General features: G+C 43.6%; 1 protein-coding gene across 4 annotated transcripts; it reads right to left on the bottom strand.

Annotated features, from left to right (window-relative positions):
- Positions 1 to 461: 461 nt before the first annotated feature.
- Positions 462 to 21,043, bottom strand: ttll4 (tubulin tyrosine ligase-like family, member 4). 4 transcript variants are annotated; one of them, XM_042000982.1, is made up of 21 exons: positions 20,393 to 21,043; positions 18,924 to 19,617; positions 16,489 to 16,876; positions 15,640 to 15,814; positions 15,488 to 15,564; positions 15,339 to 15,399; positions 12,342 to 12,460; positions 10,127 to 10,237; positions 8,743 to 8,819; positions 8,468 to 8,662; positions 8,293 to 8,375; positions 8,095 to 8,223; positions 7,896 to 8,018; positions 7,698 to 7,796; positions 6,338 to 6,472; positions 6,129 to 6,266; positions 5,954 to 6,050; positions 5,658 to 5,868; positions 4,524 to 4,591; positions 2,531 to 2,601; positions 462 to 2,393 (listed from the first exon to the last, which is right to left on the bottom strand). In XM_042000982.1, exons 2-21 carry the CDS (start codon positions 19,368 to 19,370, stop codon positions 2,219 to 2,221), a joined length of 2,979 nt encoding a protein of 992 aa, XP_041856916.1. In that variant the 5' UTR covers positions 19,371 to 19,617; positions 20,393 to 21,043; the 3' UTR covers positions 462 to 2,218. The 4 variants fall into 4 exon arrangements, with proteins under 4 accessions (XP_041856916.1, XP_041856915.1, XP_041856914.1 ...); XM_042000981.1 differs by having other exon boundaries at positions 18,924 to 19,611; XM_042000980.1 differs by having other exon boundaries at positions 18,924 to 19,549.
- Positions 21,044 to 21,045: the final 2 nt, after the last annotated feature.

The following is a 21,045-nucleotide window of genomic DNA, read 5'->3' as shown; positions in this document are numbered from 1 at the left end:
TTAAAGAAAAAAAATGTAAACTTTATCCCTGATAGCAAACAACGGCGAAATGCAAGAGTTTTACAAAGATGTAGAAATCTCCATCCTCCTCAAAGTGGAGTCTCGCGGGACGAGATTTTACGAGAATAACGGCTAATGTGCTAAACACCATTCAATGGAAACACCTGCAAATCGCAGTTGCACTTTATCGAAATCTTAGAAATATCGCTTTTATTTTGCGAAATACTGTAATGGAAACGCGGCTACTGTCATCTAATTAACGTCATGCAAAAAATGGGTTTTAGTCCCAACACGGTTAGCTGGTTTAAAAGTTACGTAACCAAACGTGTTTGAAACTTTTTACGACCTCAGAAGATATCAGGTTCTCCAAGTTATCTGGGGACTGCAGATGTAAATCAGCCCCAGGCTCGGCCCCCTGAGGGTGAAATCACTTCAAATTAAAAACACCAACATAGTGAGAATTGTAGCACAAATAATTTTATTTTAAAATTGTCATCCTGAGCGTTTACAGCAGCCCTTCAACACATCGATCTAACAGCTTCAAGTGAAAATATTCAATGTGCACTTAAGTTTAAAACAACTTCAGACGTGAAACTCTGCAGCAGCAATCAAACATGGCGGCAGCCGTGTCGGATCCCTGAAGTCTGTTCTCACTCAGCTTTCAGTGTACAAATACAGCCGGATAATGTTTCATGTGCATTTCTTTAAGGATGAAAGAGTAGAAACGTGTAAAATCAGCCATTTTTGTTTGCAGGCATGAAGCAAAGATGTTTATTTCCTGTGTTTTCTGACTAAAACATCCAGTGAAACATCGTTTCTCACAAGCTTCTGTTTTCATGTGAACCCCCCCTAGTGGCTGATCCGTGTTACTACACGAGTGTCACATTTGGACTTTTTTGTTAAAATTTGCATATTAAGTCTAGTTAACGAGTTATACTGAGGTGTGAAAAGTGACATTAAGTCACAAACGTCACAGAAGTTTATCATCCATTTGTAAACAAAGAAGCTTCCAGAACGACTTTTAAAGTGAGATGATGTAAAGAAGAGCTGGACGATGGTTTCATGAGACAACGTTGTTTTTTCAGCTTTTAACGGTAATCAAATCAAAAAGGTTCAGTCCGTTTGTTTTCCTGAGTAAGAAAGCTAACGTCTCAACACAAGTCCAGTTTCTGATGACCACAGGAAACTGGTCTCAGCTTCCGTTCAGTGTGTTTCACACCAACTCTGATCTGCACCTCGGTGGTGAAGACTCCGGGAAATGAGGAGTTCTCCAGAGAACATTTTTAAATGTTCGTGATCAGTTGTACTTCAGGTTTTTACTCTAACAAAAAAGTGGAAAGTTGGCATCACTCAATCCTTTTGGCAGTTTTAAAGAAATCCGACTCTTAAAAGTGAGACGGACTCTATTATTAAAACATTTTTTTCCCTCAGTAAATGTTTGAACTTTAACTTCAACAAGCTGTAAGTCAACGTGGTGAATAAATAATCAGCAAATGAAAATGAAGAGAAGCCCTGACAGGCGACGGCTCGGTAAGTCACCGCTTCCTCAACCGTGAACCCTCCCGGCTTCGGGTTTAACACACAGTCTGGAAGGCTCGTAAGAGTGTGACAACAGTCTGGTTCCAACCGAAGCAGCAGCAGTTAAAGATAAATCACAGTGTTGTGTCGTCATCTGTCCACCTTTCCCAGCGAGGACAACACAGGAGGTCGGGAACTGATCCACTCTAATCAGTGATCGGATCCTCAGATGAAACAACCCGATTAAACTGAAGCCATCTATGTTCCGGTTGTTCTCGTCAGTTCAAGCAGCAGCAAGTGCTGATTGTGTTAATGAGATGCAACAAACACTAAAAATACCAAGTTAAATCAAACTGCCACACTCATCACCGCACCGCATCACTGGAATCACGTAAACTTTGAGGATCAGGAATCTCCAGCCACTTTTCAATGAATGGAAACCAACAGGAACATTCACCCGTCTCAGGCTACATCCCAGCTCCCCTCCCTGACTTGGTCCAACAGGACTGGGTTCATTCCCAGTTCCCACAGGAAAACTCAATGTGTTGTCTTTGAGGCTACGTGGAAAACGGCACAGATTTCAAACCCCTCTCCTCTGCAGGGTTTGTGTGGAGGTTCTGGTCCGGGATGCTTTAGAGCGTTCAGACATGGATGTTTGTGTCTGTTTTGGTACCAGAGTGTTTCAGAGTGAGGGAAACTGCTAGGGCAGCAAACTCTGGGTCAGGCTGGGCTGAGGACTCGCGCAGGCACTGCTGGTCATGCTCGATCCAGGACTCGGGGAAATAGGGAGGCTGGAGAAAGATGGCTCCTCTGTGTCCGAACAGTCGTCATCATCAGAGCTGTGAAGGCGGCGGCGCCGATGGCTGACCACCACCCTGCAGCACAAACCAGGCAGTCAGTTTGTCTTCATTTGAACCCAGAATTCTGATTGATTAACATGATTATCTACAGAGCTAAAACAAGTCAGTCTCCTGAAAAAGGAAAGCAGTGTTGTTCTGAATTCCTAGTGTACCTGGATCTGGATGTGCTCATTCCATCTGGTCTCTGGGCTTCAAACCTGGAGGTGTAGCTGCATTTGGACCACTGGATGGACACGGAGACAAAAAACCGATCAGCATTTCAGAGCGTCTTCTTCCTTCGTTATTGTTTTTCACAATTTTTTGTGGTTGTTAATGTGTCAGAAAATCTACAGACATGTAAATTTGTCTGTTTTGCTCTACTTTTCTAGGATTAAGAATTTGTTCATCTTCACAAACAAACGGTAGGTGGCACCACCTCTTCTGCCAGAACTGCAGAAGAAGAAACAGCAACGTTAATGGTTTCAGTCAAACCCAAAACAGAGAAAATCAAACTAATGATGAAACCTGGTCAAAGATCATTTATTCAGACGGTTCCGCTGTGCTTCGCTGGACGGATCTTTACAAATACAAGTATTTCTCCAGAATATGAAAACTAAAAATGTTTTACTAATTTTAAGCCCTTTAGTTTTTCTGTGTAAAATATATGTAAAAAGATAATGTGGAGTTCTCCAAGCTCCATGTTGGGGCCCCTATTGTTGGCTCAGGTCCACTCCCTCCACCTCCACACAAACTAAAAACACACACACACAAATTTATTAGAAGCAGAACATGGTGGAAGTTCTCCAAGGCTCCATTTTGGGCCCTTTACTGCTCAGCATCTACATGGGGAGTTCCCCACAGCTACATGTTGGGCCTCCTTCTGTTGAGCATCTACATGCTCCACCAGCTCAGACCATGGAAACAAACCAAATATCTGATCATAAATATGCTGATGACACTCAGCTCTATGTTACTGTCTCTGGTCCAAAACAAAGCTTCAGTTTGTGTCTTGATCAAATCAATACTTGGATGTTACAGAATTTCCTTCAGCTAAATAAAGATAAAACTGAAATTAGCACCTTTGGAACAAAGATAAACGTCCAAACGATTAGTATCCAGCTTTACTCCTCAAAATTAAAACCAACGGATCAATCCAGAAATCTTTTTCATTTTCAGTGGTTGAGCTGAACTTTAACAACTATATCAAATGGCTGCTGCTGGTGTACAAGGTTCTGAATAGTTCTGATCCAACGTATAGATCCGATTTTCTGACGCCATATGAGCCACCAAGACTTCTAAGATCACCTGTGTCAAGTTTGCTTTCCACCCCAAGAATCCCAAGAACCAAACTAAACATTTGGTTTTTCTGCTCCTGTTATCTGAAACAAACTACCAGAAAACCTGAAGTCTGATCCAAATCTTAGACCCCATCCACACTGCAGCTCTAAATCCTTTTTTTAGCATGGTTGTCCATATTACCAATTAAATCTGACCTCCATCACACTTCAGTATGAACCGTCTTTGTCCCTGAAGTGACACACATGTGCAGAGGAAGACATGTTGTCAAACGCTGTTTAAGGAGGTAAATATGATGCTACATTTGTTAGCTTGTGCATATCAGTTTCAAAGTTGCGTGGAGGGAAAAAAAAAAAAAAGGTTTCATTCGATCTTACCACGTCCCGTCTCCTCCAGCAAAGATTTCTGATGTTTGTCTCACTTCAATGACGTAAAAATGAAAGACTAAATGAAACATTACAGTTCATCCAACTTACAACCACATGTGAAAGTGGCCGGATTTGGAAAGAGAAAAACTAATTTGTGCTGTTCAGACTGTAATAAAAAGTTCAGATATGGGTCACATATGAACAAAAAAGTCTGATTTGAGTCACTTTTGCCTGCAGTGTGAACAGAACCTGAGTTTCATAAATCGACACTGAAAACTTTGTCACCACCTTTAATTAAAAATTGGGACTTTTTGCCTTTATTAACCCATTTTCTAAAATAAAACTCTGTGTGTGTTATAGACAGAACTTTGGGTTGATTTCTGGATGAAACGTTCTTTATAAATAAATCTGACTTTAATGCTTCATGTTGGAAATGAAAGCTGCTGGGTGGTAAAAGAAAGAAACAAATGGAGGTTTCTGAAATACTGATCCAGTTTCTCACCATGTGAGCCAGGTCGTTGGTCCCCAGGTGGACTCCTTTCTGACAGAACGTCCTCAGCAAATCGATACCTGAAAAGAGAACCCAGATATTCTGGTTTCAGTTCGTCTGACACGAGCAGCTTCCTCCTCTGTTGGATGGTGAGGAAACCAGCTGACGGTGTGAGGTTTTACACTTGTCATTCAACCCATAAAACACCATTTTTTACTATTTTTCATCCACCTGCTGCTTTTATTGTAAAACTACATGTATAATCTAAACCCTTTTAATCCCAGTCAGACATGATGTTTCTCAGCTGTCAGACTGGGAGGTAAAATGATGTAAAATGAATGTATGAATAGATATAGCAGCATAAAGGGCGACCAGAAGAATAAAGCAGAATTTATTACTAACAGAACTTCGTAGAAATAACACACAGATCAACAGTGACCAAACCTTTTCTCATCTCATCGTTCTCTCAAGTCTTGTCTTTCAGGAGAAAAAATATTGTTATTGAAACAAACACACAACAGAAACTATTTCCATGTTTCCACTTTTTCCTCATTTCCAGTTATTCCTGCTACTATTTACCTGCTATCCTCACTAAACCAACTCCAGCTCAGCTGCTTTGTGGCGCCACCGTGCATCAGAAACGTCTTCTTGGCTTTATTCCAGCCATAGAGGAGCATTATTTTTCTTCTTTTCACACACACATAGAACTTTCTGCTCACTGGTTGATCTTTGGCTGCTCCTGATTGGACGTTACCGTCAATCTAAGCTCTCTGATTGGTGGAAAGTCTGACAGGAAGTGGCTTCATCATCATGTCCAGGTCTAAATAGAGGTCTCTTAGCAACATAGTAGTGATGGTGATGTTTTTATGGTGAAATGTGATAAATAATGCTGTTATCATGGATCATTGTGGATTTACCAGATAGAGTCTCTGAATAAAACTACATTTAGTGGCTGGATTGTAAACCTCCTGGACGGGATAGAAATGCTGGAAAACTTCCGTAGATCATCTAAAGGGTTAAATATCCATCACAGTTTACCCCACAGAGATACACACTACTGTTCCTGAGACGCTGGTCATATAAGTGATAGCACTCAGGAATCTGGTGGAGTTTTAAAGGCTACTGAATTCTTTAATTAATGAGCACCTTTGGTCCTGTTGTTCCAGAACTTCTGCTCCCACTGGTCCAGCAGGATGTTCAGGTATCTGGGACACTCGAAGAAGCGAAGGTAGCGTGAAGACGATGGCGAAGGGAAAATGCGCTCGAACTCTCCTCTGCGACTCAGTTCGTCTTCACTTTCCGCCAGCACACGAACGTCCTCCGGAGTCAGAACGTCCAACACCGAGGACAGCAAGTCCTGATGGAAAGAAGAAGACACACACAGGTCAGGATGCCATCGGAAGTAAAAACATATAAAAACTGAAGTTAAAGGCGTTTCTCACCTGGTGGGCGAAACGCTGCGTGAGGTAAAAAGCTCGCTTGACTTTCTCATCAGTGGACAGGTCCGGTCTGGTCCTCTCCCTGCTCCCTCCACACAAACTACAAACACACACACAAATTTATTAGAAGCAGAGCGGGGTGGAAGCGGCAGCTTGAAGTGCAGTACCTCCTCCGTACCTGCTGGTGGAGCTGGAGGCGCTGCTGCAGGGGGACACCACCTCTTCTCGGAGAGGAATACGGAAGCCGGCCAGGTTGAGAAGGTCTCTGATCATCTGTCCTTTGATGGACACGTCCAGCGCAGAGTTGGAGTGAAGGCTGGCAGAGACGCGGCGCGTTAACGGCGTGGGTTTAAAGCCTCGGCGTGTGATTTCATGTGTGTGTGTTACCTGGGTGATATGTTAACCTCGAGGATCCACGGCTTCAGGTTCTCGTCCAGCATGATGTCGAAGCCGAACAGCTCGTGGCAGCTGTACGGCGTTTTAACGTTCATCTTCAGCAGGCTGTTGACGTACAGCTCCGAGCTGGAAGAAGCACACCAAACACGCACACACAAACTGATGGTTACTGACTAAAACAACATTTGTAAAATTTCTGAAAAAAAAAAAAAGATAAAGAATTGGGGCTGGGCAACGATGACATTTCTAATTGCGATTTATCGCTTTGTTACATGCAAAATAATTATTTACAGTATTATCGCTAACATGCTATTGTGTTAGCGTTAGAGCTAGCTAGCGCTAATTTCCTGAGTCAATTAAATTTGATTCTTTATCGTTTGACTTCCAGATATTTATGAAACACCAATTTTTCTTGATTAAAAAATATATATTTATATAAATATAAAGTGGTTATATCTATATTATATATATATATATATATATATATATAAATACAAAAAAACATAAATAATATAGTTCTATTTATTTTATAAACCACTGATCCTGTTCACATGATAAAAATCTGATATCTGGGAGTAATCAGATTACTGTAACAATCTAATCCAACGTGTCTGCATGTACTTCTGAAACATGGCTGTGAACATTTACCTGTGTAGACTGGAGTGTTTACTCCAGGTTCACAGTCAGAAGTGCTGCGTTAAAGGAAACACTGCAAATGATGAAGCTTTTCATTCAGTAAATGTTTTCAACCCTCTGGTGCATGAATTACAAAACAGTACCACATTTTTTTAAATAAAATATTTTACTTCTACATACACATTGATGTTTTTCTGTTTTTTAATCTTATTTGAACTTTCACTCAGTGTATTGATTTTTTTATTTGATCTATGAAAATATTTAAATAATAACATCTTGTCATATTAATATAAATTAATATAAAAATATAAAAACACCTGGATCATTTTCTTGTCTGTTTATCACTGAGGCAAACGTGGTAATTACAATGTATGTATAAATACTATATCAAATGTAGTTATTGTTCATACGTGGCAGAGTGTTGGTGACTCACTAATGTCCAGTGAAGCTGCTAATGTACGATCCACACCCACGCACACATTAAAAACAGCCTTTAAATGTGTGTCCTCTGTAGAGGACACTAAGCATCAAAGGGTTAAAGTTCAGATCTCAGATAACGTGTTCATGTTAATAAAACCCACAAAGAATATTAGATCCATTTTAAGCCGTAATAAGACTCAGAAATTACAACAATGATGGTAGCCATGGCAACAACTGTTTCATTTCTCTCTGATCCGAATTAACAGCAACGTCCTGCAGCCGCTCAGAAACTTACGCGATGATGGTTTTGATCACGATGTCTTTAATCTTCTCCCACAGCACGGTGGTGTTGATGCCCCTGGAGCCCAGAAACTGCCACAAGGCCTTCAAAGCCCTGAAAACACAGAAATCTTCCAGCTTTAGCTCCATTTCCTGGAGGAGCTGATCTATGCACAAACTTCGTGTAGCCCCCCAACCCGACCCCCTGTGTTACCATTTGTGTCCCTGGCAGGCTTTGTCGTCGCTGTTGGTCTGATACTCGGAGTTCTTCTTGTTCACGCTGTAGTTGGTCAGGTGCATGAACTTGTTACCCAGAGTCTTCATGGAAGACGAATACCTGAAACACAAACGGAGACGTGAGCCTGCGTCCTTCACGTCCACGTGACCACGCTGTGAAGGTGGGGAGGTCTCACTTGCAGCTGGCGAATCGGACCAGGCCATCTGAGAAGATGTAAATGCGGAGCGGGTCGTATGACGTCACGTAGACATAGATCCGCAGATCGAACTTGTTCCCGCTGATGAGGTAGGGCTTGTGAAGGTACCTGCACACAAATTTCAGCTCAGAAATGTTGTGGAAAAGGTTGAGATGCGCTTGGATCTTAGCTGCTTACTTCTGGACCAGCAGAGGCCTCTTCCGAGGCATCTGACTCCATTTGTGGATGACCTGGATGCCCACTCCTCTGGCTGAAGCAGGCTGGTGGAGACAGAAGACCAGATCACAGCTAAACACACAGAAGCAACTTTTTCCCACATTAAGCATCGGGATGTTCCAACGGGACAACGTACGGGTTTGATGATCCACTTTTGCTTGGAGCTGCTGTCCTCCCAGGCCTTTCGGAGCTGCCTGATGTCCTGAGGAAGGATGAAGGTCCGTGGGAAAAAGCTGAACTCCTGTTTGCCGAAGCGAAAGCGCATCTTGGACAGATTCCTCCACAGCCGGTCCTTCCGGCCAATCTGAAACGTTCCTGGGAAGTGGTTCAGCTGGAAGGATAAAAACAACAAAAAAACATGTTAAGTCTGGGCTGGATGGGGTCGACCCGGATCCGTCTGCAGGGTCTCACCTTCTGGTGCTCGCCGATCGCCTTGAATCCAGGAGACTTCATGTGGTGTCCCCAGCAGCCCAACCAGTCATGGCTTTCTGCATCAGCGACAGAATTCCATCATTCCGGGTTAAAATTTACATCTCATGTTGGACTGGAGTCATTTCCAGAAGACAGATGATCAAACATCATCTGTTGAAAACAACTTCTGTTCTCCAGAATCATTAAATAAAGCAAAACTCAAAGAGAGACTGGTGAAATGAGGGAAAACTAGCTGGTAACCAAGGTAACCAAGTCCTACAGTCTCACATCAGTTTTTATCCTGTTTACTGTCAGAGAAACTCAGAAACGGCAGATTCTTATTCGTGCCTTTTATTTCTTAGTCTCCAAATCCTAAAGCGGGTTATTTTACACCGTCTGAGATCACGATGCATCTTTCACACCCGATTTTAGCCGATAAACTTCACACACACTGCAAATATTCTCCATCTTAATATGAGGAATAAACACTCCACATGAGATGTTTCAGATTTTAATCCAGTGCAACAAGCTGGCCGTGCAGCAAAATAATCATACTTTTGATTTCCTGAAATAAGAAAAATTATTTGGGTAAGTGAGAAATATTTTAAAACGAGTGGTGGAATTCTCATTTGGTCCTTAAAAAAAAACAAAAAAAAAACAACTATCTTGGTGATGCTTCTTTCATTGTTTTTATCTAAAATAAAAGAAACCAATAAAGACGAATTCTGAAATGACCAAAAAAAATAAATAAATTACAACTCTCTCCTTTAATCTTCAGCTCTAATGGAAATTTCCATTAACAGAAATCCTTCTACAGGAAACAGAAAAAACATCAGGGCCTAACTTCCTGATTCCATATCTATTCATTCCAGTTTTTTATGTAACACCACTTTTCTTAAAAAATAAAGACGCTCCCAGAAAACTATTTTTTATAAAACACTGCGTCTGTTAACATAAGAACCAGAAGCAGATATCTGGGAGTAATCAGATTACTGTAATCTGATTTGATCTCCTACTTGCACATCTGAAATACGATATTCAAAAGATCGTTGTTTACATTTATCGGATTTATTTTGAAGTACGTATGTGTGTGGTGATTCGTTTAGTGCTTATCAGCAGAAGGCTTTAAGTTAAGGTTGAAAGAAGCACTGACAGGACGGTTTTGAGGGATTTGTTGTGTTTCTACTGAGTAAAAGGACTTGAAATGAGTGTTTTACTACTTGTTTTAAGATATTTCTGACGTGTAAATAATTTCCTCTCAGGAAATCTTGGAAAGTTTAACCATCTCACTGCACAGGCAGATCGTTTCTCCTCATCGTCTGTGTTACTTCCTGACATTAGAGGACCGGTTTTTGCAGCGATCACGTGACCTGTGACAACTCACTCTTGGTGACTTTGAAGTGCGACCTGTCGATGGTGTTCTTCACCACGTTGGGGGTGACGGTGCTCATCTTCCACTTCAGGAGTCGTCTTTGCTCTACAGGCAGCATCTCCACTGCAAATTATTAAGAAACTAGATTATTTTCAGGGGAGTTTCAGTTATTTTTACCCAAAAATGTGAATCTTTTCATCTCCAGACGGGGAACGCTTCACTGTGACTGCTCACAAACATTCACACTGTCATTACTGAACGAAGAGAAACAAAAAGTCAGAATATCTTTGTCTGCACAATGCCAAGGAGGAAAGACATCAGCAGCTGTTGGTGCTCATCAGTCTGGGAAGGTTATCAGATCATTTCCAAACTATCCGGACTTGTCATGCTACAGAAAGACGTTTTACTTACAAGTAGAAAACATTCAAGACAGTTTGTAATCTTCCAGGAGTCGACCTCCCTACAAGTTCAACCTAAAACCAGACGATGGAAACCCAGAGCTCCATCTCAGACTCTCCGGGTCTCAGTTAGCAGGTTAAATGTTACAGTTTAGAAAAAGACTGAATCAGTATGGCTTGTTGGGAAGGAATGCAGGAGAAGAAAAAACATAGCAGCACAGCTTAGGCTGGCAAAGCTGCATCTGAAAACACCTCCAGACTTCTGGAACAACGTTGGACAGACCAGAGTAAAGTGGACCTCATTAGGTCTGTCACAATAACAAATTTTGCTGAGTGATAAATTTTCTCAGAAATTATCGCGATAAACGATAATATTGTGCAAAGCAATAATGTCATTTTGAGACCATTTTCAACTAATATAATGACAATGCCATAATAATGCAAGTACACCCTTTCAAAGATCAATAAACATTCATTTCTAAAGAACATTTTACACTGGAACTGGAGGAAATTTTAAATAACAAAACTAAAACAATAAGTACAGTTGACTCTCAGTCTCATTAACAATGAATGAAAACCAAACACAGTAAGTATGATGGATAATAAAGTCTGTTCTGTAAACAAAATTGCCTTTAAAAAAATATAAATATAAAAAAACATTTTAAACATGAGGCTCAGACAGGGAAAACAGGCAAAACTGCCAGTTAGTATAATTGTATTAAAAAGAAAAAAAAAAGTATATATATATATATATATACATACATACACACACACTAGAGTATATATAAGACTGATCTATGAGCAGTGAGTGAACCACGCTGCTGCGACGCCACGCCGGGGACGACAGGCTTGTCGAGACAGGCCTAGACCTCATAGCAACTGTCAGCACGGTGGTGGAGGGATGATGGTCTGGACACCTCGAACTCACTGATGAGGTTTTCACACCAGCTGCACCTGAACCTAATTCACACCAAAAGCAGTGGTTTTCAATCATGAACTGTGAAGTCATCAGTGGGAAAATGCTGGATTCACCTGAACACCAGACCACTAGCGTCCTGCCCTCTTATCCAGGACCTTTCCTGGTCCGACACCACGGCCACGGTGAAGAGGTCAGCGACTCCACTTTAGTGTTTAGGAGGAAGAACATGGAAAAGAAGCCGCTCATCTTCTGGTCCGACATCCTGCCTGTCGGTGTGACTGCTGGGAAAATCTTCGGCAGCTGCCACCTTCGGAGGACATCACTACCTCACAGTCTCTCAGCAGGCCATCATCGCAGACCGCTACCACCCCGGTCACCGACTTTTCATTTACCATCAGGCAGGAGGTTCAGAGCCGCCAGAGCTCACACAAGCAGCCCGAAGAGCAGCTTCTTCCCAAGAGCCAGAAACGCTCCCAGCTGCTCCATAAAGTCCTGCTGCTGCTCACCGCTGCTTCTACTGAACTTTAGGTCCATGCTTATATACAAGTGTAAGCAGGTATGTGTGTGTTTGTGTGTGTGTGTGTCCATAGCCGTGCTTTTAACATGTTTTTATGTGATGTGTTTTCTCTGGGTACATTTTGTTTTTCTTAAACATATTCATGGTAAACAGCAGTGATAATCTCATTGTTTGCTTTGCTTGCAATGACAATAAAGTTCTATTATATTCTATGAAGGGTGGAGCAACCTTCCTCCACAACCATGAGAGAGACCAACGTCATCCAGAAAACCAGTACATGTTTCACTGGTGTGATCCGTCATGTTGTTTAAAGACCTGCTGAGGACCAGATCATCATCATGTCCTGAAAAGTGAAAGAAGCTTCGTGTTTTTGCTGCTACTGTTTTCTCTGACCTTTCTCGTTGGCGGTGCTGAAGTAGAGGGTTGGTGGGATGAGTGGGAACAAACTGGGAACCAGTGCTGGTTTCTCTTCTCGATCATCCTCCGCCTCCAGAATCATCGGTTCCTCGACACTGAAGGACAGGAAGAAAGTTCAGAACAGCAGATTCTCACATCAACGTGACCCTGAACGCATCGCGGCATGAGAAAACCCGACACTTAGACTTTTACTTGTCTTCAGATAAACTTCAAATAAGGACCTGATACAGGCCTGACTGGTTTGAGTTTGCGCCAGTAAAACACCGGATCCATCAGCTCAGATCAGCTTGTAGTGATTAAAGCAGTAAACTGTGACTTGACGTAATTAAAAAAGTAAAGCGGCTGCAGTTCCACTCGCTGACTTCTAATTAACAGAAAGCAGCTCTCCATCGATGCTCCGATCTGTAACACGAAGCCTGTAACGCAACGCCGGTGAGGACAGGACGACTTCCCCACCGGCTGGAAAATCTGTCCCGACCCCATTTAACCAACGAGAAACCAAACACTCACATGACAGTCATAGAGGACGAGGAGATTCCTAATCTTCTTTTCTAAATGAAATGAATCCAGCAGAATCGGCTCCTCTGTGGCTCCACAGCCTGACCAGCGTGGTGTGTTCAGGGCTTCAGCTTTAGGTGGAGGTGTGTAAAACAAACGGCTCAGCTGGTCAGGGTAAAGGTGACAATAGCGGTCCCTTTCCGGGCTGTTTTAGCAGAGAATCAGCTGCGAGTCTTTGGTGGGGGGTTCTACAGATGAGGCCATGACAGCAGCCAACAAAGCAGCAGACCTTTCCACCACGCTCTGCTGCTTTCTGACTCCTAACAATGCCCCCACACAGAATGACGGAGAGATCACAGGGTCCGAGCCACGGATGTTTGACGGGGTTTTAGAGGCCGATCAGCTCAGACAGCAGCTGACACTCTGAAAAGGATTTCTTAGGGAAGTTTCCATGAGGAAGCTGCAAGGAAAGGAAATCCGGAGGAGTTATTTTTCCAGTATGTTGGGAAACCATGACAGTCTGACGGCTGTCCAGTGGGACGGCAGGAAGTTTACTGATACGGCAACTAGCAAGTCACAAAGGAGAGCGAATCATTTTCATGTTACACGGCGCCTGATCCCGGTTCAGCACCAGGTCCACCCCTTCAGTCCCCGTCCTCAGACATCAGCTGTGAAGTCGCATTTTCTGACCTCATCATGGAATAATTTTCCACAAACTACTAAAAACACAGAACAACTTCTGAAACGTCCTGATGAAGAGAATAAAGACGGTTTTACTGGGTGGAGTCGAGTTCAGATCTCAGAGGACATGTTGATGTTAATAAAACCTACAAAGAATATTGGGTCCATTTAAAGCCGAAATACGACTCAGAAATTCCTCCAATGACGTAGATTCAGCTTGTTCAAAACAAAAATCACAATTAGATTTTAGTGTGGCTGATTCAAAGACAACGAGGACTTTTTTAAGAGAAAGAGAGGAAAAGAAAAAGAGAGAAAGGGACAGAGGAACAGATGTGACAAGAGTCAATGTCAGATTGACTTTTACTGTCTGAAGAGATCTCAGAGAAGAGACGGGATGAAGACGGTGCCGGATTAGCCGTCGTTAGGGGAGATCTCAGAGAAGAGACGGGATGAAGACGGTGCCGGATTGGCCGTCGTTAGGGGAGATCTCAGAGAAGAGGCGGGATGAAGACGGTGCCGGATTAGCCGTCGTTAAGGGAGATCTCAGAGAAGAGACGGGATGAAGACGGTGCCGGATTAGCTGTCGTTAGGAGAGATCTCAGAGAAGAGGCGGGATGAAGACGGTGCCGGATTAGCCGTCGTTAGGGGAGATCTCAGAGAAGAGACGGGATGAAGACGGTGCCGGATTGGCCGTCATTAGGGGAGATCTCAGAGAAGAGGCGGGATGAAGACGGTGCCGGATTAGCCGTCGTTAGGGGAGATCTCAGAGAAGAGACGGGATGAAGACGGTGCCGGATTGGCCGTCGTTAGGGGAGATCTCAGAGAAGAGACGGGATGAAGACGGTGCCGGATTGGCCGTCGTTAGGGGAGATCTCAGAGAAGAGACGGGATGAAGACGGTGCCGGATTGGCCGTCGTTAGGGGAGATCTCAGAGAAGAGGCGGGATGAAGACGGTGCCGGATTAGCCGTCGTTAGGGGAGATCTCAGAGAAGAGACGGGATGAAGACGGTGCAGGATTAGCCGTCGTTAGGGGAGATCTCAGAGAAGAGGCGGGATGAAGACGGTGCCGGATTAGCCGTCGTTAGGGGAGATCTCAGAGAAGAGACGGGATGAAGACGGTGCCGGATTGGCCGTCGTTAGGGGAGATCTCAGAGAAGAGGCGGGATGAAGACGGTGCCGGATTGGCCGTCGTTAGGGGAGATCTCAGAGAAGAGGCGGGATGAAGACGGTGCCGGATTGGCCGTCGTTAGGGGAGATCTCAGAGAAGAGGCGGGATGAAGACGGTGCCGGATTGGCCGTCGTTAGGGGAGATCTCAGAGAAGAGGCGGGATGAAGACGGTGCCGGATTGGCCGTCGTTAGGGGAGATCTCAGAGAAGAGGCGGGATGAAGACGGTGCCGGATTAGCCGTCGTTAGGGGAGATCTCAGAGAAGAGGCGGGATGAAGACGGTGCCGGATTGGCCGTCGTTAGGGGAGATCTCAGAGAAGAGGCGGGATGAAGACGGTGCCGGATTGGCCGTCGTTACGGTTTTTTCCTACTCTTCTTTTTCCATTTCTAAGGAAAACAACAACCTGGCTGAAAGCAGACGGACCAGTGGCTCAGTAGGAGCTGATGTGCATCATGTACAGAAACAGAAAATAAATCCAGTTTTCCATCTGACCAAGACGGAAACCTGAACATCAAACTTGTCCGCTGACGGACGGAAGCAGGAAAACTTTTAATGGACCAAAAAAAGATACAGAACTAAATACAAATAAACACTGAGTGTGTGGGCTGGTAAAGAGTGTTTGCTACCTGGAGAGCAGAGGGATGGATGCTGTGGACGAGGTGGCAATGATGGAGGAGTCAGAATCACCTGAAAACAGGAAATCATCATCATCATCATCATCTGAGTGATGAAGCAGCAGGTCAGAGGCGAGTCTGAGCGGATGTCGTGGACTTACCGTCGTCACTGCAGACGTTCTCCAGCTCATCAGGAAGCTCCTCCTCAACTCCGTCCACCTGCATCACACACACCAGGCTGGAGAGAAGAAGAAGAACACAGTCAAGAGACGAGGGAGGGGGGATAAAAGAAAAATGACAAACTGTTTCTCACCCAGACAGCTGAGCCTCTCCAACTACTTCTGCTGGTATGGGTGAGGATGAGGAGGAGGAGGAGGAGAGGGATGGGGAGGACATGGAAGAAGCCTGCCCCTGCCTGGTGAGGTGGATGGCTGAGATCTGAGTGGTCACAGAGCCCACCAAAGCTCCTGCAGGATACCAGGCCACGTCTGCAGCACAGAAATCAGCATCACACGTCTTCACGTGCAAACTTCAGCGAGGAAAAGTCGGGTTTAAAAGCATCGAACAGAAAAGTTAGCAGGAATCAGGTGGTTTAACAAACTGGTCGACTCACTGGTTTCACACTGAAATTAATCCTCAGCATGAAAATGTTTTTATTTCACTCTGATCTGATGATGATTTGATGCTGAGTGAAGCAGAAAAAAGAAATTTAATCATGTCATAAAATTAAAAACTAAAAAAGGCAAAAAATAAATAAATAAATAATAAATGTGAAAAAAAAATCAAAATAAAGTTAAAGAAAAAAATCTAAATAAAACTGTAATTAAAATAAGAATATACACAATGAAAAAATAAATACAACAAAATAAGGTAATAAATAAACAAAATTAAACTTTAAAATAAAAAAAAAATCAAATTTTAAATACATTAAAATTAAGTCCAATTATAAAATTTACAAAATAATTATAATAAAAAAAAACTATGAAATAAAAACATTTAAATTAATAAATTAGAAAATAAAAGAAAAAATGGAATGAAAAAACTAAAACGAAGAAAAAAAATAACTAAAATGTAATTAAATGAAAATAAAATAATAATTGAGATATTTGAGCTTTTCGGTCGCCCATCGCTCCCTCGCCTCCTGTTCCCAGCAGCCAATCACCTGCGAGGCCGTCCGGCTGCGCGGCGTCCATCCCTGCACCCGGGACGACTCCTCTGCACGCCGGCCCTCTCAGAGAACGCCGGCCCTCCGGGGCCCGCCTGCTTCCATCCGGCCCTGCTCCCAGGACGGCGGGAGGACCGCCTCTCACCAGCAGCCCGTTGTTCAGACTGGTTACCGTGGTGACGGTGTGGCTGTGGATCTGGCTACGTTTGGGCGGCGTTTTGGCCGAGTGGCCCTTCCGCGTGCCGTTGGCTCGTCTCCGTGTGCTTCTTTTCTCTGGTTTGGCGCTGTGGGGGCCGGAGGTGGTCTTCGCCAACGCCGCCCACGGATGTTTGCTAAGGCACAGACGAGGCACGGGCGGAGAAGAGGAGGAGTCTGCAGCTTCAGGCTGAGGACACAAAACCAGGAGGAGTGATGAGGAGGAGGAGGAAGATGCCTGATCACAAACATGATGACCTCCACCTCCACAAGGTTTTTCATGCTTTGGTCAGAGATGTAACAGGTAGGAGGCAGAAACCACCATCCAGCCATTTTCTACACCTCCTTCTTCAGGAACACGGAGCGCAGCTGTATTAAAAGGTTTTAGGGCGTTCACCTCTCATTATGAAATCCTCTGAAAAGACCGTTAAGAAGGAAGTTTTATCCCAGACTGAGCACAGCCTCGACCCCCAGAGTGGGTGGAGGATGCTGGGGTTACTCCAGCATGGAAGGTGCTAAAACTCATGCCGGAGTTTTGTTCGTGGATTTTTCATCCACATTCAGCACCTTTCAACCCTGTTTAATGGCTGAACGGCTTATTGATAACTTCAAACTTCATCCTAATCTGATTGGCTGGATTTTGGTCCCAGTGTGTGAAGGTAGTGTGTGCTCCTCTACGGGCTCGCCTCAGGGTTGGTGTCTCTCCACTCCTATACGTTAGTAACGGATATATTCTGAAGCTTGCAGACGACACGGCCATCGTTAGCCTGCTCGAAGCCGGTCTAAAAACCAAATATATGGTCAGTGATTTTAGAAAGTCTCCACCAACCCCTCCCACGTCTACTTTTATAAAAGCAGCTGGCCTGGAGAAGAAGGACAGATATGAAAATCCGAGTCTGGTTCTAGACAGCGAATTATGTTTGAGCCTCACACTGACGTCATCTCGAAAAAGATTCAAAAGAGCTTTTTCTTTTTGAGAAAGATGATGGCACTGAACGTCTGTTTTTATAAAAGTGGGATTGAATCAGTTTTATCTTTTTGTTTTACTGCTGGTTCGGGAGCTGAAATCTGGCCTAAAGCAGCGGTCGGGTAGTTTAGTGAAAGTTTCTGGGTCCGAGCAGGACTCTGTTAATAACGCTGTGAGGAAGGCCGACTCTGTGTTGACCTGAACCAGCCGCTCCAGTTTGTCTTTCTAGCTTCGGGCTCCTGTAGGGAGCTGCTGCTGTTCACCTCCTACATGAAAGCAGCCAGGCGGCCTGTCGGCCTCTTTCTGTTTATAGCTGTAATTTTATTTATCCTACTTGATTTACTGTTTTTGGATTTATTGGCCACGGGTTCAGATTTGGTTTTTGATTATTTTGACATCTGTCCTGAACTTCTTTGTTCTCACTGCAAAACCAATTTCCCTTCAGGGACAATAAAGGAACTGAATTGAGGGGGCGGAGCCTATCCAGTACTGGTGACCTGGTGATCCAGGCCGTGTTACTGGGAAAACACACAGAAGTTGATGTAACGTGTCACAAGCTCAGTCATGGCAAGGACGTCACCTCCACGTGCTTTTCAGAGGTCTGAACCATCAGCCCAGACACCTGGGACCAGATGCTTACTAGTATATTTTACTATTATTTCTATCTTTTAGTTATTTCTATTTATTATTATGTTTTATTTTATAGATCCATTGTGATCTGGAGGTTATATCAAAAATAAAAAAAAAATCTGTAAAATGAAAATAAAATAAGTAAAAATGTTTATATACAAATTATAAAATAAAATTATAATGCAAATAAAATATAAAGTAGATTTAATATATATGCGGTATCTAAAAAATAATTTAATTTATAAAATTTTAAACATTTTATAAATTCCAACATTTTTATATAAGTATGAAAATAGATATTTTATATCAAATATAAATAAAATGAAATCATGTAAATGAGTTAAAATAATGTTGAAACTGAACTTAAAGAACTCTGATTGTAAAATGTTTGTACGTGTAAAGACGTGAGATTTCTATCGTTACTCACACTTACAAATAAGAGATACGAGTTACTAAACTTTTGTCCCTAAACTAGCTCCGTAGCTGAGGCTTCAGTCTGCCTCCAACACGAGCTGCCAGCGTTTTCCTCCAGCAGATGTCGGCTGCATCCTCCCCCACAGAAACGTTCCTGCTGATGTCTGAGTTTGGAAAACTAAAGAACCAGAACTCTTCCCATCAGCCGGACCACGTCTGCGCTCACCGTCAGCTGGCTGCCGTGCTGCACCATGACGAGCATCTCCTGATGACGACCTGATGACCCCAGCAGCGTGTTGCATGACGCAGCCAGATGACTCCTCACCGAGGAACCGTTCCCAGGCTGAGATGTTTGGATCGGCGCCGCCATCCGTCTACCAGCCCGCTTCGGTCCTGACAGAGGTAGCGCCTGGTGGGGCAGGGTTAGAAACTCAGGTGGCACTGTGTTCTGGCTCAAGGGGTGGTTTACGTCCCAGATCTCCCACCCAGAGCCTGCAGCAGTAGACCGAAGGTTGGTTTGATTTGCACACCTGGGCGGCTCGAGGGAAGACGGATTAAAAGGCACTTCAGAGGCTGCACCCGTCTCCTCTGGTGTGTAGGTGGAGGCAGGGCTTTCTGAACTGGTACAAGCCAGGAGCCGCCCTCCACCCCAGGAGGACTGGTTGGTGGGCATAGCAGCGCTAACGGAGAGGCGGCTCTCAAGATACAGGTTAACAGTCCAGACTCTTTAGAGACATTAGCTCAGACTCGTTCTTGATAAATCCTGACCAGCAGCACTCATAACTGCAGCCACCGAGGCCGTGACAGCAGCGCAGAGGAAGGTCAGCAGGACATCATCATCATCGGCTGGTCCTGATGAAGGGTTACAAGATAAAGGTCACTTCAGCGGAGCCTCAAGATGTTCATGTTTAGTCCTGAAACTCAAAAAAGGATCAGAAATTAGTCAGAGAGAATCCAGCCCGCAGGGGGGAGGGATTAGCCCATAATCATATTGATTATCAATGATTACCCTCCACCCAGAAAGAGAAACGCAGAAGCTGCAGAGTGAGTTAAAACTACCTTTAATAGGTGTCTAATGCCTGAGACTTATTAAACCGTCCTGGCTTTCATTTCCAGGTCATTTTCTGCTTCATCGCCAGGCTGCTGTGGAAGCGCTTTGATTCAGGACCTTCATCCCTTCAAAGATCGTGATTCCAGAACGGACACTGCTGGTCAGAAAACGCGGCTAACTGAGCCAGTGAGGGAAAGTAGGCTACCCGAACCAGAGTCATCGTTCTACATCTCACATTAAACCGATCCACTTTCCATTACGAGTCCCGTTTGTCTTCCTACAGCTGTCACAGAGACGGTTGTCCCGGGAGCGAGAGCACTTTCACGTGGACGCCTCACCCCTAGCTTAAATGTCGCTCATGAACAAGCCTTCTGTTAGCTGGAATCATAACGTTGTTTGTGATCAGACGAAGTTTTCTTTTAAAAGGTGTAACTTATCCTTCTGTTAATGCCGCGACTTAATGAGTTAGCCACTACTTGGCGCTAGCTTAACCACCATACATCTGCTTGTTTACCGCTTCTACCATTAGCTTAGCAACACTTCAACACTAACTGTCGCCGGGTGTTAAAAAAGGCGCTCCGTACACCGAAAGTATCAACAATCAAATAATAGTCAATTTATCAGTTAATAAACCACGTTCTTACCAATTTCATGTGCTGTTGTGTTCCCCGCATGATGTTCCTTTGATCTGATGTGCGGTTAGTCGTTGGGAGTTTCTTACATTCCAGGGACGAGCTGAAGAGAGACCGAGTGGTACATCGTGGACAAAGATCGTCTGTCGAGGCGCGTTTCTTCTTCTAGCTCTTTTGTTTTAAAGTTTTGTTGACGGTGCAATACCGCCACCAAGTGGCTGATGTAGGTATGGATTCTTGGGCAAAATTGACAATACTAATAAAATAAAATAATTGCATAAATATTCAATTTATTTAACACCATATAACACAGCAGCACAAACAAAACTGGAAATATAATATTAATGGTTAAAAACACAGCAACAATGTACCCACAACTTTGCTTCCCATTATGTGTTCTGTTCTTGGAATTGTGGTGGTGTGTTATTATTGGAGATATATAGACATTATTAACTCAATGCCTTTTTAATGTTAATATATGCTCGTCCACATTACTGTCTCTATATTATGTTATTATATGTTGTCCATGAATTTGACTGTTCATCTACCTGTCTAGGGACCAAAGATGGAAATTAGCCACTGGCTGTAATTGTACATATTTATGTGAAAATGTACATTAATATGCCTGGGCCCTATTATTAAATAGAAACAATAAAATACAATAG

The sequence above is a fragment of the Melanotaenia boesemani genome, chromosome 12 (assembly GCF_017639745.1).
Source record: "Melanotaenia boesemani isolate fMelBoe1 chromosome 12, fMelBoe1.pri, whole genome shotgun sequence".
Lineage (NCBI taxonomy): Eukaryota > Metazoa > Chordata > Actinopteri > Atheriniformes > Melanotaeniidae > Melanotaenia > Melanotaenia boesemani.
Note: the sequence above shows the minus strand (reverse complement) of the source record. Positions and strands in the feature narration are given on the sequence as shown.

What these genes read in the sequence shown, in the direction of transcription:
- ttll4 (XM_042000982.1), bottom strand. Translation starts at nt 19,370, where the DNA reads ATGCCCACCAACCAGTCCTCCTGGGGTGGAGGGCGGCTCCTGGCTTGT. An exon ending in AGCACGGCAGCCAGCTGACG is followed by an intron (nt 16,877 to 18,923) that starts GTGAGCGCAGAC and finishes TTGTGTCCTCAG; the next exon opens with CCTGAAGCTGCAGACTCCTC. An exon ending in GTGATCAAAACCATCATCGC is followed by an intron (nt 6,473 to 7,697) that starts GTAAGTTTCTGA and finishes TGCTTCTTCCAG; the next exon opens with CTCGGAGCTGTACGTCAACA.